Below are 18,191 nucleotides of genomic sequence, written 5' to 3'. Positions count from 1 at the left end.
ACCCACTCAGAACTTCAGAACATGATCTTATTGGGAAATAGAGTCCCCGAGATGATCTTGAATTTAAGGTGGGCCTTAAATCCAATGATGGATGTCCTTGTAACAAGAGGAGCAGCCACACAGGAAGATACCAGGCAAAAAACCATATGAAGATGGAGGCAGACAGTGGCATGATACAGCTACCAGCCAAGGAGTGCTGAGGGGGTGCTGGGAGCCACCAGAAGCTCGGAACAGGGAAGGAAGGATCTCCCATCCAGGATTCAGAGGGAGCACAGCCCTGTGCACACCTTGACTTCAGACTTCTACCTCCAGAACTGGGAGATGATTAATGTCCATCTTTGTGGGCCACATAGTTTCTGGTTGTCTGTCCCACGGTCAGCAACCCTGGGACACTCACACAGCCTTCCCTGTCCCACCTCCACTGCCCTGCAGGCAGACCATGGGTCCAGCCCACGTGTACCTCCCTGTTACACAGGCCTGAGCTATCCTCTGGGCCAGGGACAGGTCGGCCTTTCTGTGCTAGAGGAGGCCTCCACTGGCCACTTTACCCGCATGTGTCAGTGACTCCTCTGGGCCAACCACAAGGTCCCCAAAGACACACGTGCCCATGATTTTGGCCTAGGACTTCTCAGAGGCACCAACACTGTACTTCATCTGCCACCTGGAGACCCTGTGACCTCAGGCAAATCACCCCACCTCTCTGCTCTAACAAGTGTCTGCTTTCCAGGGATTTTATGAAGGCCGAAGCAGTTAGAACAGGGACTGGGTCCCAGGAAGCCTCAGTGACATGAACTTGTGTTGTTAGCCTCCCTCCTGCTACACACACACACACACACACACACACACACACACGGTTCCAGATGCTGCACTTGGCTAGAGACATCCTCCTTAGAATCAATTAGGGTAGACGGAAGTGAAGACCCAGGCCACATGCGATGCCCAGGCTAATCAAGGGAAGAGGAAACCCTGGCCCTGAGCAGGTGCACAGTGACAACAGTGAAGCAGTGGCAAGCAGATGAAGAGCAGCGAGGCCTCCCTCACCAGGTAGCTGCCTCCATGTTTGGACTTGAGCATCTGGGCCACCTCACGGAGGTTGCTCCGGAAGTTCTCCTCCTTGGCTGTGCTGGGGAAGGACACAGCGATGATCCTCTCTGTGACATACACCAGATCCAGCTCACAGCTGTCCTCCATGGTCCGGCTTACACTCATGCTTCTAGGGAGACAGTGGGCAGAGGGGAATCCTGATCAGATCCAGTCCCCCGGGCAAGCCCCAGATGTCTGTATCCTTAGCACATCAGATATGATCCCACATTCAGCCCTGAGAACTTGCCCCATGCCCCAGCCCAGGGCCATGGCCGGAGGCTCCCCCTGGCAAGACCGGTGCAGCCATCTGAGAGTGCCACACAGAACAAGCTGGGCTGGGGCTGGCAAACACCTCAGGCCACATCAGAACCAAACGGTCTGAGGGCACTGATTCCAGCGGTCAGAACCAGGGCCTGCCCAGCCAAGACCCCAGGAGCCCAGCCCTGACTCTGGACACCATGGCCTCCTGGCCAGAGAGAAGTTTCTGGAGGACACAGGAACTGCTCCAAAGAGGAAGAGGAGCCTGGGCTCCCCTGCATCTGAGTGGAGACTTCAGCCACCTCCCCTGCTTGCCAACTGTGAGGGGGTGGGAGGCCTCTCAGCAAGGGGACAGCTCAGGTGACACGCTCACCTGGACTCCAGGTAAGCCAGACCACACTGTGCATTCCAGCCCTCCCAAGGCAGGCTGGCTTCTGCCCTTGGTCCCTGGCTCTCTCCCCACCTCTGGCTGCTCCCACCACCCACCAGAGCTGCTGTGCGGCTGTGGCATCCCCAATTCTAAGGGCCCAGGAAAAAAGAGGACATAGAGTCTTTGCTGCAGCTGTGGTGGGCAGTTTCCTGGAGATGAGGACCACTGAGCTAAGCACTGGGTGAGGGAGCCAGGGGCTCACACTACACATGTCCTGGCTTTTTCTCTGGTGGATGGTCCAGGATCCCTGCTAGGGAACCCCGTGGGGCACCCTCATACCGTTCACCCCACCACCATCTCCCAGCCCCTGGCTTCCCTCTCTATCACTGGTAGGCAACACTGATGCCATTTGGCTAGCCTTCCAACAGGGCAGGATAGAGCTGAGACTGGAGTGACGTCTGAAAGTGATGGGGAGGACAAGCCCAGGAGCAGCAAGGGGCCTGGAAGAATCCAGATCTCCACCAGGACTGAGTGGTACAGAGGACCAGAGGCCAGGGTTAAGGAGCCCAGTATGAGTCAGACCTTTATGCCCTGGCCACTCCTTGTCCCTGTGATAAACGTCTCACAGCAGCCCTGGGGATGGGACTCTGCCTTCAGGCCACTGCCTACCCAAGGACAGCCCTGGACAAGAAGCAACATGCACATGTAACCTCCAAAATGGGCATGAGGGCAGGGAGACTGGCTAACTATATCAGTCCTCCCCCACTGTCCACAGCCCCTCTGTCCTGGCTCCAGGGAAGGGACTGCACGATCAGGAAAACTTGCAAGCCCAGCTCCTATCTTTCCAGCCCCTCCCTCAGCTTGGCAAGAAAGTGAGAGGGGACCTGGTGGTGACAGACATGAGTCAGATGAGGCCAACCCTGGACACTCATCTGCCAGGTCCCCAAACTGCTTCCTGCGGAATAATGTAAAGGCAGAACAGCGCCACTGGCTGGGCAGATGGGGCATTGCATTCCATATCCTCCTGCCCCAAGTCTTTTCCCAGCTGCAGGGAAGGAGAGGTCCTCTAAAGCTCCACCTCCAGCCATGGAGCTGGCAGCTGGGCCACAATCTCTAGGGGCTTCAGCTGCCTGCTAGGGCCAGCATTCCCATTCATCGTGGAGCCTTAGGGGGTGGGGAATCCAAGGCAGAGAATCTGGACACAGTTAAAACAGGCTGAATCGCACAGCACAGACCTCCAGGCACTCGCTCCCCACAGGGAGGACCTCCTTTTGACAAATGACCCCCATATAAGAAACTCTGCAAAGAATGAGATCTAGTGCAGCCTTGGGGCCAGCCAGGCCCCCAAGTGCTGCCTCTGGGACACTGTGTGACCTTCGACAAGCCACCTCATCCCTCTGAAATTTGGTTCTTTATCTGCCAACATACCTTTCTGGGCTGCTGCAAGGCCTAGATGAGCTCATGCAGGTAAATAAAGAATCCAGCTCAAGGTCTAGTTTAGCGCTGGAACTCAAAACATAACGGTTGTCAAGGACCATCTACCCACACACTCTCTTGCTTTGGCTTGGTGGCTTTGGTCTTGGAGACCCCAGGATAAGACTAGAGAAGAACACCTACCCTGACCCCACTGCCTGGGCACCCCCCACCCCATGCACCTGTGGCCCAGGCCTACCTGATGGGCTGCAGAAGTGTCTGGACACTTGGTGGGACTCTAGTGGCACCCTGGGAAAGAGAAAAAAGAGGTAGCATTATGGGGGTCAGGCAGGATGGCGGGAGGGCAGCAGCAAGAGCAGTCCGTAGGAACACCAGGGCCTCAGCCAAACACAAATCCTCTGCTTTCTCTGCTGGGCATTCCTGCCCTGGCACTCCAGCAACACAGCAACCCGAACCAAACGGAGTCAAGGCCAACTGCACGTGAGCATGCTTGCCCATGCGCAGCCGCCAACAGGGCAGAAGGAAGAAATTGCCAAGGCTGAGAAATGCACCCATCCTAGGCTGGTGGCACCTGTCCTGAGGACACAGTTAACAGCTACTGAATCAACAGAAACACATCTCCTCAGACTCACTGGACTGCCTCGGTGACAACCCCCAGTGGAGAAGACAAAGTGCACGTGTGAGAGCAATAGGAAGATGAGAGTGATGCATCCCTCCACCCAGTCAGTTCTTGGACCCAACTTCTCCAACACTGTCATCCCATGCTCCCCTCCCTCCCCAAAAGCAGCAGCATCAGGTCATTCAGTCAAGCGACTTGACACAGAACAGCCCAGCATGTTCTGCTCTAGTGGCCCTGAGCTACGCTCCTAAGAGCCCAGATCTGCTACCCTATCTCATCCACTTCCATCCTGAGCTTGTTGATTGTAGCCAAATGGGCCCACGTCCCATGGCAATGGTTGTCACAGCAATAAAAGCTCAGAGCCAGAGCCCCACCCCCACCCCCAGGCCCTAGGCTCTGGGTCCCAGCATCCTGCTGCACAGGGCAGCCTTGCTGGAGACTTAACTACCTCAGCCTACTGAAACGTCACATGTAAAATGGGACAACTTTAAGGCTTGCACAGGGATGCAAAGAAATTATCATATAAGGAGTTTTGCTTAAGGCCCGGCATTTAATAAATGACAACTGGTAGTTTTGCTGTTGCTATTATACCAAGTACAACTAAAAGAGAAGTAACTGAGAGGTTGGTTACAACCACTCACCCTACAGAAAGTCACAACCTGCATCCCCTCTACTCCCAGCGGCTGCCCATCCTTTCGGCCACCTCGCAAGTTGCAGAATTGAGATGTCTGGTATCTAGATTCCCCAGCCGAGCCAGGCCTCTGAGCCCATCTCCTCCAGCCAGAAACCCGCCTACCTCACTGGCCAAGTTACAGCCACCTCTTAGAAGAGGCAGGACCGAATCTATCAAGGAGAGGACACACAGGCACAGGTGACTCACCCCCAAGTCCCTGGGAAGCTGACGACCAAGCAGGATTCACACTCTGACCTGAGGCTTGACCACGGGACCCAAAGCACAGGAGCCCCTTACTGCAGCGCCCAAGGGGTAGGGATGGGCAGCCAAGCCCAAAGTCAAGGCAGCTGGCCAAGAAGAGAGCTCTCCATGCAGCACCCTGGGCAGGCGGACAGGCAGGCCGCAGAATGCTGTGCCCAGAGTCCCTGCCTGGGCTACACCAGCTCCAAACAGCTCAGCGGTGGCCACAGTGCAAGGTGGCAAGAGCCAAGTGGGCCTGTCAGGTGGAACCCTTCTCAGTTCTCGGCAGCTCTGCTGGCCCACGGACTCGGGTTCACATGAGTCAGACTAGGAAGGGGGGCAGGAGGGGTAGTGTTCAGTTTGCAAGTCCCCAACTGGGCTGTTCCAAAACTACCCACCCAGAGGAACGAAGAAACCCAACACTTCATCCATCTCACTTCACCAGGCCCTGATGAGGAGTCCCTGACTCTCCCCAGGCCTTGGGCCCTGCTCCAGGCCCCAGGGCCACCCTGCTATAAATAGCCCCTCGGGTTTCATCTGCTGCTGATCCACAGCCACTTTTGGAGGAAGCCACCACAGCTGCTTCGAACAACTGGAAGCCACAACTTAGCCAAGGCTTGAGGTGGGGCCAAGAACATGGATCCAGGCACAGGGAAGTGGAGGAGCACACTGGGGTGGATTCAGGTGGGCCTGGCCAGGGCGCTGGGGAGCCCAGGGGGCTGGGAGCCTCCAAAGGCACAGGAGGGGTAGGACAAGAAGGGCCAGAGACCAGAGACCTGGTTCCCATTCCCCACCGCCTTCTTCCAAACGTTACGACACTTCACATTCCTCAGCCTCCCCACCCCAAAAGAGCCAGGGCAGATAAATACAAACTTGGCCCAAACAAAGTCTGGCCAGGCCGCCCCCAGAGGTGATAAGGCAAAGTCCAAGCCTGCTCTGCTTCACCGGGCAGGCTGAGGGGAAGGGAGGCAGGGGAGGAAGTGCCCCGGACGGTGACCCTGCCGCAGAGGACAGAGAAGAACAGCTGGACTGTCATCCCCTAATGAATCACTGGGCTGCCCTCGAACTGATGGGCTTCCTGTTTTCTGCAGAACTGGGGGGCATGTGACCCTCACTGGACGGGAACAGACAAGCACGGGAGACGCTGTGTTTTGGCACACTCAGGCACACAGGGACATTTGCCCAGCAAATGGGTTGGGGCAGCCGACGAGGCCGCCTGTCATCTCTGTGCCTGATCATGGTGAGCATTCCCGCATGGGGTAAACATTCACGGGGCCCTGGCTTTGTGTCAGACCAAGTACTAGGCACCAGGGAGTGCAGGGGGTGAAGGCCCTGACTGCAGACAGCTGACACTCTACAGCGAAGCTACTCATTAACAGGGCCAGGGTGAGAAAGAGTAGTGTGGCCTCATTTATCCATCTGTAAAATTGGTACAGCACAATGCTTGCAGCACCTCCTACCTACTCCACTCGGAGGCCCTAGGGAGCACTTTACTGACTTTATTTTAAAAATAAAAATAAGCTCTCTGCCTGCCTGTAATCCTAGGCTTTTCCTCTCTGGGGATTTCAAAGCGTTTAACCCATGGGGCTTTGAACTTCCTCCGAGCCCCTCTCAAGTCACAGACCAATAATGGAAGTTTTGATCCAACTCCCTAGGCACCAAACAAAACTCTCCCATCCTCATCTCCAAACACAGTCACCTTCGCTGTGAAAACAGATTCCACAGCTTTTCCCACTGTCAGAAAGTTCCTCCTGGTATCTAACCCTCATCCTTCCTGCTGCAGACAGCTGATTCTTTAGGTGGGCAGGGATCCTCACTCAGACACTCCTGGGTGGCTCAGGATCCACCACCCAAGGCTTCGTTATTTACTGTCTTCTTCCTCTCCGTGCAGCCAGAGTGGAAAGCTCAGGCCTTGGGCAGGGTTGGTTTGAAGCAACACTCCTATAGGAAGAGCCCTGCCTTCCTTTGAGGTCCACAGACCAAATACAACATCTCTGGACCAAAAGAAAAGCTGTTTCCTGAGCCCAAGTCCCCAGGGGGCACAGTTGGGAGGAGGCCATATAAGCAACACCAGGGTCAGGACAGGCAGCCAGAGATGGCAACCGGCCTGCTCAGGGGCCCATCCCCATTCCTATGTGTCCTCTGGGGGCTTGGGCCACACCTCTTCCCTCTCCTTCCTGCCCACCAGCCTGGATTTTTCCAAAACAAAGTGCGACAGAGCACACCGTCCATAAACTCCACTCCACACCACCTCGCTCAGAGGGAAACAGTCTTCCTGCAAGGTGAATCCTGGGCCTTGGGCCACAGGCAGGAAAGCAGCTCAACAAACAACACATTATCCCACCAGCAGGCTGGGCTGCCAGCACACTTCTTGGAGAACAGGCTCCCCTTCCCAGGGTGGACTGCAGGACAGCGTGGCAGCTGGCCAGGGACTGACCCGGTGGCCCCCGGGGCAGGGGGGGTTGTTGTCCAACCTGGAACAGGTGTCTAGGAGCCTTCAAAGTAGGTTTCCTGGCTGGACACAGTGGTGCATGCTTATAACCCCAGCTGCTACTTGGGAGGCTGAGGCGGAAGGATCTCAAGTTGGAGTCTAGCCTAGGCAACTTAGTGAGATCTTGTCTCAAAATAAAAAATAAAAAAAGGCTGGGGATGCAACTCAGTAAGAAAGCCCTGGGTTCAATCTCCACTGATATGAAAATAAATAAATAAAATTTTAAAAGGGCTGAGACATAGTTCAGTGATAAGAGTTCTTGCCCAGCATGGGTGAGGGGCTTTACTGGGGTTCAATCCCCAGCATGCACACACACGCACACTCACACACACTAGGTTTCCTCTCCTCCCCTAGAGTATGCAGGGCAGTCTAGAATCTGCTCACCTCATACCCTCCACCCACACCTTTAGTGGACTAACCAGCCTCATCATGGCCTTCCTCTCATTCCTAGGCAGGACACCACCATGAGCAAACATACAAACACAGAGACCCATTCACCCAGACCAACAAAACTTTCTTTTGTAAAGCCACGTGTGATGGGCCATGTCTATAATCCCAACACTCCTGGAGGCTGAGGCACGAGGATCCCAAATTCAAACCCAGCCTGGACAACTTCGCATCTTAGGGAGACCCTGTCTCAAAATAAAAAATAAAAAGGATGGAGGATGTAGCTCAATGCCTGTTAGCCCTCTCTCCCCACACACACACACACACATGCTCTCAATCCCAACTAAATGACCACCTCTTTCTTCTGTAGCACCAAGATCATACATGCCCTTGTCATCAACAGTTCTCCATGATATCTAACTCATTCTCTCTTGCTGTAGCTTTAGCTCCTAGGCTCCATCCAGCCCAGGATGGCAATGCAGGGAGCTCTAGGATATGGCTTCTAAGTGTGTCTAGGGCACTGACTACCTCCCGGCTCCCTGGAGAAGGGTTGGGAGCCGTGGATGACACCAGATCCAAGCAGCGCTCCACAGAGGGAAGGAGTGACAGTCATGAAGCTGCTCAAGCCTGTTTCATCTATCAGTGGAGTCAGCATGTGCCAAACGGGAGCGTCCTGAGGATCTAAAACAGCCCCACTCCTAGCCCTGAATCAAAACCACAGAAATTAATTAATAAGAATGGCTGACATTTATTGAGCACGTACTCTATGCTTTGGCTTTGAGTACCTTAACCCAGTTCAGCTTCAGTGGTAGGTAAAATTACGCTCCAGCCCAGAAACATCACCAACCTGGACTGGGGCACTCCCCAGTACACGTGTCAGTGCCCATGGGAACACAGCCTTGCCCGCCAGCTTGAGAGCCATCCTCCCTGTTCCTCCTGGAGTCCCGTGCGGCTCTGCTCCTTAGCGTGGGTGTGCAGGGTGCCCAGGATGCGGCGCAGCAGTGTGGTTGCCTGCAGGAGCTACCTCCCGCTCCCAGCACCTCCCCATGGGGCCCTCCCCACCGTGGGTCAGGCAGCTGTCAGATGATAGGGCCTCATGCCATCAACAGCTCCCCCTGTGCCAACCGCCAAAACCACTCCCAGTTCCTCCGCAGACCAGCAGGAAAGGCAGAGAGGCCAGCACAGTGTACGGGTGGGTGTGTGTGTGTGTGTGTGTGTGTGTCAAGAAAGAGCCACTTTTGTGGGGTTTGCTGTAGACCTGACTTGGAACAAGATCTCCATGCCCTTCCCTGGGTCCCTTCCACTGAAGGCATTTGCCCCTTTGTCCTCGACACCACCAAAAAGGAAGACAGGAGGGGCCTGAGGATCAACCAGTCTCCCTCCCAGCATCTTCCGGAATCAGCGGCAGCTGAACTACTTGCAGGATTTTCCATTTCCAAAGACTCCTGTCTCCCAAGAAGCATCCCCATCCTCTATAACACCCCAAAAGCCAATGACCCCAAGAGCCCAGAGCCCTCTTCCTCTGCCCCCATCCCTCTTTGCCCATTTCCTTTACCCCTTCCAAAAGCACCAGGCTCCCAGACTTGCCCTCCCCGGAGCTGTCATGGATCGGTGAGCTCCAGATCCAGCCTAGATGCAGCCCAAGGCCAAGGCCGAGGCCCAGCTGCGAGGCAATGACCTTCTAGAGAGCAGTCAAGGGAGACCCACAAGAAGAATGGCCCCACTCCGAGCCATTGCCCTTAGATCAGGGGCCCAGCCAGCTCTTCCCTCCAGCACTTACGTCCTCCTCCAGGCTTTTCCTTGAGTTTCCACCCCGGGAGGCTCCTTCTCCCTGAGGATAGAAGAGAGGGGCTCAAGTTAGACGGTCAAGCAGCGCTCCTCCACCTGCTGGTGCATCAGGGCAGAGGTGAGGGGGCGGCAGAGGGCCAGAAAATTTCTCTTGGTCTTTTCTCTGTCCACTAGGAGACCCTCAGAGCTAGCCAAGCCCTTTCATTTGCATCTCATGACAGCTGCTAAGGGAAATATTATTCCCATTTTGCAGATTAGAAAATTCAGGTACAGACAGGCTCGTGCCTTGCCTACAGCTACACAGTTAAAACCTTATGGGCCAGGGATGTACCTCAGTGGCAGAGCGTTTGCCTAGCATAGCTTCAATCTCCTATATGAATGAAGAGGAGGAAGAGGAGGAAGAGGAAGAGGAGGTGAATGAGGAGGAGAAAGAGAAGGAAAAGAAACACCCAGGCATGGTGACACATGCCTATGCTCTTTGAATTCTCAGAGGCTGAAACAGGACGATCATAACTACAAGTGCAGCCTAGGCAACTTAGCAACATGGCAAGATGGTGTCTCCAAAAAAAAAAAAAATCAAGCAATCAAGTTAAGTCCTGGGGTTGTAGGCCTGGGTTCAACCTTTAAAATATTACAACCTTGACAGAGTCAGGATTTGAACACAAATTCTCCAGCTCCAAGCCCATGACTTCATCCTGGCCACTGGCAAGAGACACCTCTCCACAGCTAACCTCAGTTTCCCCACTGCAGGGCTCACCCACATTCTTCCCTTCATCTTCCACGTACCTTGAGGAAACTGTTTCCTAGCTAAGTCAGGCAGGCCTATCTGGAAAGATCTGCCCAGCTTTCTCGCGTTCTGCATATTTAATAAAGACGCCCACACTGAACCAGCAGCCTCTCCCTCTCCGTCTGCCTGGCTCCCCAGCGCCCATATCTGAGCACACAGCGATGTCAGCTGCCTGGCCCGCTCCCAAGGTCACCAGCACCCTCCTCCTTCCCCCAAGTTCCCCAAATCCAGAAAGACGCCCTCAGCTCCACCTGTCCGCTTTCCTGAAAGCCCACCCTCTGCCGTCCAGCCTCCTCACCACCCCCCAGGCTGCCCTGGCCCACCTGCCCACGGTCACTCACCGGGTCCACTACATTCTTTGGCGTACTCTCAGCAGTGATGGGCTGTAGACAAAAGTGGAAAGCGGTGAGGCCTCAGGACAATGGCCCCAGGGTGGGTGGCGAGGACAGGCAGAGGGTGACACCAACCCAGGACCCAGACCTAATCTGGCTGGCCCTGAACTTAAGAGGCAGAGAACTGAAAACGAAACAGGACCCTGTTAGTACTAGAACCACTCATTTCTGCAAACTTACACTGAGGACCGTGACCACTTAAAATGGAACAAGGACACACACGTTACTGTTGCTCTCATGGGCTGGTTGTTTTCACCTACACTATTTATTCACATCAAGAATCCAGGGAGGTGGGAGCCATTATGGTCTTTTAATGTGACTTTAGAGACAAGAAGTTTGAGTGACCCAAAAGCACCGAGTCTAACGGGAACAACAGGATATGAACTCACCGTGGGGCTCACACTTTGCGTCTCTGCACGAAATCACAGCAGGGGGTAGAAGCCTGCCCCATCCTACGCTCCAGGGCGCTTCCCAGGTTCCCCACCCTCTGTTCCCCACCCTCACAGACCTCGGTCTGCATACACAAAACTGATGCATCAGACCTGGCTGTACACTGTGCTTGCTTATTGATACAACCAGGCCTTGCCTCATGGACTGGCTTCCCTTCATGCCAAGGTGGAGAGTTCCCTCCACCACGAAGCCCTCCCTGACCCCCGCACCAAGTGGGGATCTGAGCTCTAGTTGGCCTCTCCATCTGCCAGTTATCTCAGTGTATGAAAGAGCTCACTATGCGAATGTATGCCTTGTTTCCTTACAATGCTGTTATTTGTGATTCTTACTCAACCTTCATCTAAAATAGATTCAAAGCAACATTTTTACTAACTCAACCAAAAGCTCCCTCATGCCAGGGACTGTGACTGATACGTAGCAGGCCATCAACAACCCCTGGAAACAGATCACCCCAGAGCTGGCCTTCCTCTGCCCACACCAATGGGAGGCTTCCTACAAAATGATTCTGAAAAGTGGCCTCCTCAGGCCTCCAGAGCAGGAAGAAAAACTTCCAGTCCCAGATCCACCTCCTGACCACAGCCCTCAGCACAGCCATGGGGATCTGGGCTCCTGCCTCAGGAGCAAGGATGCCAGCACTCCTGGGACAGATGAGACAAGCCTTTTCAAGGATGCTCCCTGACAGAGTTGAAGACAAGGTGTCTTGGAACAGGAAATGCCTGGCCCAACCCATGGCAGGACCTCAGGGCGGACGACTGTCAGTGGAGACGGAGATGGACAGAATGAGCACTATGGTGTGGGGTCAGGGAGGAGCAGTGGGGAGATGGGATGGAGGGAAACTGGGCTGCACTCGGAGCAACAGCGCTCCTCCCAGAAAAGACCCAGCTGTATCTCCCCTCCTGCCTGTGGAGACCAGACTGAGGCCAAAACTTCCCTGCAGGAGCTGAGACTTGCTGAGCAGTTTGAGGCAGAGGCATCTTGGGCGCTGGAGGAAGACCAGAGTCCTGGCACACAGCAGAGACAGGAGCACAGCAACCTACCCTCCACCCCACCCCACTCCTCAGCTGGACGCTGGGGATGGCTCTGAGGGTCAGTAAAGATGCCACCTTCTACCTCTCCCAGCACAGCTCTAGTCCTAACCCCCCAGTCACTTTCCTCCCAGAGTTCTCACTCCTGAGCCACAGGTCACTGGGTAGGGGACACATGAGCCTTCGGGAAACCCCCAGGACCCCTACCCTTGTCTGAGCACTAAGCCCTGAGCTCTCCTGACCTGGCCACGCCCTCTCCCTCCTGTAATGTGACCCAAATCAAAAGGGAGCTGGCCCTGGGCCTGGGGGTCCTCCATGGCGCTGTTGGCCCACCAAATCTCTCACAACCCCCAGCCCTCCCCTTCTTGACCAGGGCTCTGTCATACTCATCCAGAGAACTCCACCTCGCGTGGAGACAGCCCTGCTGGCTCTTTTCTAAGCAGCTGTGGTCTGCCAGGGGAGACGGGGACCTCTGGAAAGTTGCCCCAGGACCTTATATGTGCGGAGTCTCCCCAGGGCCAGAGATGTAAACCCATAGCTCCCAATTCTACAGCCCTCTCCAACCACACAGACACGCAGCCTCCCTAGAACGGAAGATGGGAGAAGAAACAGAAATGGGAGAGATGAGGTGGTCTACATGGCTAACTTCAGGTCCTCTCCAGGGAAAGTGCCCCATCAGGCAGCTCCCAGCACAGTGGAAATATGATGCCTGGGCCCTACCCAAAGGCTCTGAGTCAGTGACATCCATGCCGGGGCCCAGGAATGTGTGCTTCCAACAGGCTTCTGGGTGACTCTGGAACCACTGGCCTGCAGACCACCTAGGGTTACACCTGGACTCCCTGGTGCTGATGGGTAACCCACCCCAGGTCACGTCCTCCTGCTAGGATGGCCTAGGGTGATTTTGTGGCAACCAAATGGAACAGAGCACCAGAGGCCCTTACAGCAGTACCTGGCAGGAGGAAGCTCTAGGACCTCGATGACTGTTGACTATTACTATTATTCATTATTCCATCCTTGGGGCACCCCACACCCCCCCCCAGAGCCTACCCTACCCCACCCTGCCTCTCCAGCCCACCGCTCGTGGCCTGGTGTGGGGCAGACAAAGGAGTGGGGTTGATATTAAAAACCACAGGCCTCAGCAGAGCAACAGAACCGTCCTCTTCCTGCCTGTGATCAGCTGAGCACCATCCTCTTTGGCCCCCCTCTTCCCCTTGCCAGCTGGAGACCGGCCACAGGGCAGCACTTGCCATCAATCAGATGCCTTCAACGCACTGCTCTACATGCTTTCTGAAGAGCTAAAAACTTCCAGAAGCCCCTCCCAGTCTAACACCCCAAGCTGTCCTGCCATGTTTGCAAATCCAGCCTGGCGTGCATGCTACACCCCACCCCACCCCAATTCTCCTAGGACTGAAGTCCTGCTTCTCTGTTTCCTGACTACTGCCAACCCCAGGACTACTGGAAATGAGCAAAGTGGAACCAGTTGGGGGTGGGGGGATCCCCCAGGCTGCCCCAGCCCAGGCCCTGCAGAGAGGCTGAGGCCAGAGGGAAGCTCTGGGCCACCCAGGGCTGTGGTTCCCCTGAGCAGCAGCCTCACAACTCTGGGGGCTGGCAGAGACCTCCTGGGTCCTGACCAGCACTTAACCTTTATCTGCAAGCCCCCATACAGGCACACACTTTTTACCCCTTTCAGATTTATTTTTATCCTTAGAACTCGTGGCTTTCCAACATACTACATATTGTACTTACTAATATCGTTTAGAGTCTGCCTGTTGCACTAAAATGTAAACTCCTCTTTCCCCATCCCAGAGCCTAGAATGTGCCTGGCACACTGTGGGCCTCAGTAAATATCTGCAGAGTGAATAAGCTACGAGTCACTGCCTCCTCTGATACCCAACCATGCAGAACATTCATTGACAAGGCAGCTGACACCCCGGGGCGCCTAGATCTGAAGGTCTCGGACCTCTGTCTTTGCTTAGATTCAGGCCGGAACTTCTCTTACCCCCACCACACACACACTTGCACTAAGCATCCTCGCATACCACTTGGACACCCAGCCTTTCAAAGGTCTGAGGCATCCTCTTCTCCTTGCCCTCATGCTGAGGTTTACGATAGGGCTGGGGTTGGCTCCCAGGGGTGCAAAGCCCACTGCCACACTCTTCACACTGCCCCTCACCCTGGGTCCCCAGCCAGGGCTAGCAGGTACCTCAAGGTCAGCGGCAGAGGATGAGGGAAACCGAGCCCCCTCCCTCTGTCTCGTCCCTGTCCATTCCCAGGACCACACCTGCCATGTAAGGACCCCAGGCTTTGCCAGCCCCAGCGAGGTCTTCCAGAATCCCCCCTGCCCTTCTAGAAGGCCCCCTCAGAATCCAGCTCAGGAGCAGATGACAGGGCTTAGACCTAGCGCTACTTAAAAGGCCAGCCCTGCCAGGTGCAGCGGCCCACCCCTGAAGCCTGAGTGACTCGAGAGCAGGAGGAGTGCACGTTTGGGGCCAGCCTGAGGAACTTAGCAAGACCTTGTCTCAAATTTGAAAACCAGGTCTGGGGATATTAGCTCTATGGTAGAGCTCTGGCCCAGCATGTTTGAGCCCCTGGGTTCCAGCCCCAGTACCCCAGTGCCCTTTGGGGATTGCTCTGCACTAGGGCCTCAGACCCAGGAGTCCGGGGCAAGGTGGAACTAGGGCGAGAGGCTTAGGCAGGACAGATCCCGGCAGATTCTGAGTGCACTGTCCAGCCCAAGAGTGATGTCCCCTCGATCTTGCAGCCTAGGGCCCCTACTTGCTTCCCACTACTCTTGGCCCTGGTCTGGAGATGTTAAAGCCGTAACTATCCATGAAGCACTAAAGACACCCTGGACAGAGTATCAGGCGCTTTGCTTTCCTGATCACCGATCCTCACGAAAACCAAGGACGCTGAGGGCCCGAGTCAATAACCTGCCCAAGAGAGCTTGTGTCTGAGCCTTGCCCCTTCCGCCTCCCTCCGTTCTCTCTCTCTGCTCCCTGAGACCGTCTTCCTGAGCCCCGGAACCCACTTCCTGGCAGTGCCTTGAGAGCCATCCCTCGGCCTCTGGTCCTCCATAGAAAGGCACTTCTTGGCTACACTTCCATAGGAGAACAGGAAATGGGCCAAAGTAGGAGAGACTGAAATCAGATAACAGAGAGAACTTCCTGAATGTGAGGGGCTGTGAACCACAGGGTGGATAAGGGAAACTGCACATCCTTTCCTTAATTTTTTTTCCTAAAAAAAAAAAGACACACATGCCCTCTCCACGCCCACTGTGCGACTATGGAGGGCTGGGGCTGTCTGGGATGAGTCCCTGGGGGCTCATGCGGCAGGACACCTTGGTGGCCTGCAGGGAGGGTGGGCTGGGAAAAAATGTATTTGTGGGCTGTTGTTTTGGAGGAAGGAAAAGGCTGGGGGGGTCTAGGGGGGCACAGAATGCGGACTCAGCCTCCGAGGAACATTCCGTCCAAATTCCTCACCCTCCTTCCACCCTGCCAGCTCTCCCTTCTCTTGGCCCCTGGGAGGCCTGGAATCCAGGCAGGTTTGGGGGCCAAAATGACCCCATGACATCACATGTCCTGCCATGGCAGTGAACTGCGAGGTCACTTGGTGCAGCCTATCAGGAGGGCAGGGAGCTGGGCGCCAATGGGCTGGGTGGGCGAGGGGCTGGACTGGCCTCAGACTCAGGACCCAGGGAAAGCTATTCCAGGCTTACTTGTTCCAAAAATAGAACCCTAAGCAGAGGAAGGGAGGGGATGAAACCAGGCGGGAGGGCAGGGAACCGCACTGATGGGGACATATCAGGAGCACGGCGCGGGGCCCGAGATGGGCAGTGGAGGTGTGGCGTCATTTAATGGCTGTGAGGGCCACGATGGGGTAACGATGACAAAAAGCACAGCAACAAGGAAAGAGGGGCACTTCTTGGCGCTCTGGTCTTTCTGCAGCAGAACATCACTTCATGGTCACAGGGGTAGAGAGGGACACTTTGGTTCTCTTCTGGCAAATGGGGATGCAGGGCTTCTGGAGAGGGTGGTCATCCGGTGTGAGGCCGGGTCTCCCCTCAAAACCTGTGTCTGGCCTCACTGGACCTGGACAAAGTGGGAGCCACCAAGGGTGGCATCAGTGAACTCAGAGCTGGCCGGAGGGTACTGCACAGGCAGGCTGGGGACAGGCAAGGCAGCACGGCATCCGACCCCAAATGTTGGGGTGAAGCTACTTCAGGACCTCATCCTCTCCCAGGCAGGCTGACACCAGAGGAAAAGAACGGCCTGCCGTGATTAAGTGGAAAGTTATGCCTGACTTCCCTGCACCCTCAGGGGAGGACCTAAGCAAGCCCACTCCTGCCCTCGCCCCTCCCCCAGCACACCCCAAGGGGCCCAGCACCAGAATCCTGGCTGAGGCTGGGCAACCCTGGACACCCTCACCAGCGCTGGCCCAGGGCCAGGCTGGAATATTTCATGCTCCCTCTTGCCATGGCCCCCGGACACAGCCCTTCTCCTCCTGCAATCAGCCGGGCACTGGACAGCTGCGCTTCCCTCGGCCCTTCCTCCACAGCCCATGCCAGGCACCCGCACCAGCCTCCGCTCGTGTATGGCCCACCCTCCCTAGCAGGCCTTCCTGCAGCTGACGACAGGCTCCCAGCTCTCAAGCCCTGCTCTGGGTCACTTCCCCACTCAAGGACCCATAACGGCGCTTAGTGCTTAGCGATGCCAGTTCCCCAACTTAGGGCTCCTCCATGAGCTGGGCCCCTCCCCTTGGGCTGGCAAACTCCACCCCCCGCCTCTGATGAGAGTACCAAAACGCACCATGCCCCTCTGCCTCCACTCCGGAACTCATACTGCCCCCACCCACCCCTGCCGGGCCACCAAAGGGGTGTGACAGGCAAGGTTACCCAAGTCCCTCTTCCCCCCAGCAAGAGCAGCCTGGCTAACATCATTACACCAGACTTGCCCTGCCCTTTGGTGGGCTCAGCACTTTTCCCAGAGGCTCTGCCCACTCTGTTTCAGCCCTGCCACCTTCTGGAATGTCCTCCCTCCTCCTTCCCTCTTCTCTTCTATTTGCTCAAGTCTCATATCAGCCCTATAGCAGGAGCCAGACTTGCCCGACCATCTCAGCATAAGCAGATGGCTTCTTTCCCCCAAGCCCCAAAGCTGCCTCTGGGCAGAACCCCGAAGTTAGATGCCAATTAATGTCTGTGGCAGAGTTCTCTCTCTCTCTGTCTCTCCCCCACACACACACTGAACATGAGGGTCCCCAAGGCCAGGACCCTGCACCCTCCTTCTGCCTGTCCTGAGCACATTACAAGTGCCCTTGACCCCCAGGACCAGGTCGCTAAAGGCAGGACCTGAGTGGCCCTGAGGACCCCACCCAGGCAGCTCTGGGAGGGGATCTCTCCCCCCTCAGTCCTGTGCCTCACACCCTAGAGGTGTCAGCGAAGAGGGGTTCCAGTGACAGAACGCAGAGCCCATCCCAGCTCCAGAAAGTCCCTGTGGGGCTTTCTCCACGTTAGAAGCTCTTCTTCACACCTAAACTCCCTTTCTTCCTAACCACACCTACGAGATTCCACTTCGAAGCACAACAGAAAATAAGTCCATCCATCTGCAACCTGTTCTCAGCCCCATTCTGCACCCATCCTACATGTTCCCTGGACTAAAGTGGCCCTCAGGGTTGCACAGACTGAGGTATTCAACCTCCTCTCCATGCCAGGGCTCCTCTGGGAATGCAGTGCCCAGTTGTCATCCCTCCCCTTTGGAAGTCAGCCTCTGAGCAGGCTCGTCTCTCAGCAGGCTCCAGGTTTCCAGGATTTCCCACAGACAGCCACTCACAGCCCCCTCTGCCCTGGGATGAAATGCATCGGGCTCAAAAGCAAATTCTTGGCCACGTCCTTGACAGACAGTGAGCCATAGTGCTGGGCAGAATGGTCCACCTGTGCACTCTGGTACCAGTTAACATCATGCCTTCTCTTCTTCCGTGAGACTGCATGGTGCCTTCTGACCCAGACCCAATACAGAGGGACCTTGGGAACGTTATTTTAAAATAGCAGGGCTGTTTACTTTCCAGAATGTAGAACAGTGGCATTCAGGAGGTATTCTTTGGATCCTTTGGATACTTAGATGGATACTCTCCCAAAGCCCAAGCCCACTGGGTATCAGAGACATTAGCTGCTTAGAAAGAGGGGCTGGAGAAACCTAGCA

The 18,191-nt window shown here is 55.6% G+C and overlaps 1 protein-coding gene across 24 annotated transcripts in view; it reads right to left on the bottom strand.

The window, feature by feature from the left end:
• Tns1 (tensin 1) overlaps nucleotides 1-18,191 on the bottom strand; it is a 221,801-nt gene that overhangs the window by 87,623 nt on the left and 115,987 nt on the right. For 19 of the 24 annotated variants that reach the window (XM_087206062.1, XM_087206065.1, XM_087206063.1 and 16 more), the window contains 4 exons: nucleotides 10,472-10,513; nucleotides 9,336-9,386; nucleotides 3,384-3,433; nucleotides 1,042-1,213 (listed from right to left, as the gene is read on the bottom strand). In XM_087206062.1, the coding sequence (XP_087062188.1) occupies nucleotides 1,042-1,213; nucleotides 3,384-3,433; nucleotides 9,336-9,386; nucleotides 10,472-10,513 (315 nt within the window). The other 5 variants (XM_087206067.1, XM_087206080.1, XM_087206083.1 and 2 more) reach the window with 3 other exon arrangements.

This window comes from Heterocephalus glaber, unplaced genomic scaffold, assembly GCF_053883595.1.
Source record: "Heterocephalus glaber isolate CG9 unplaced genomic scaffold, H.glaber_assembly_v1.0 deba00000621, whole genome shotgun sequence".
Lineage (NCBI taxonomy): Eukaryota > Metazoa > Chordata > Mammalia > Rodentia > Bathyergidae > Heterocephalus > Heterocephalus glaber.
This window is presented reverse-complemented; position numbering and strand designations above follow the sequence as displayed.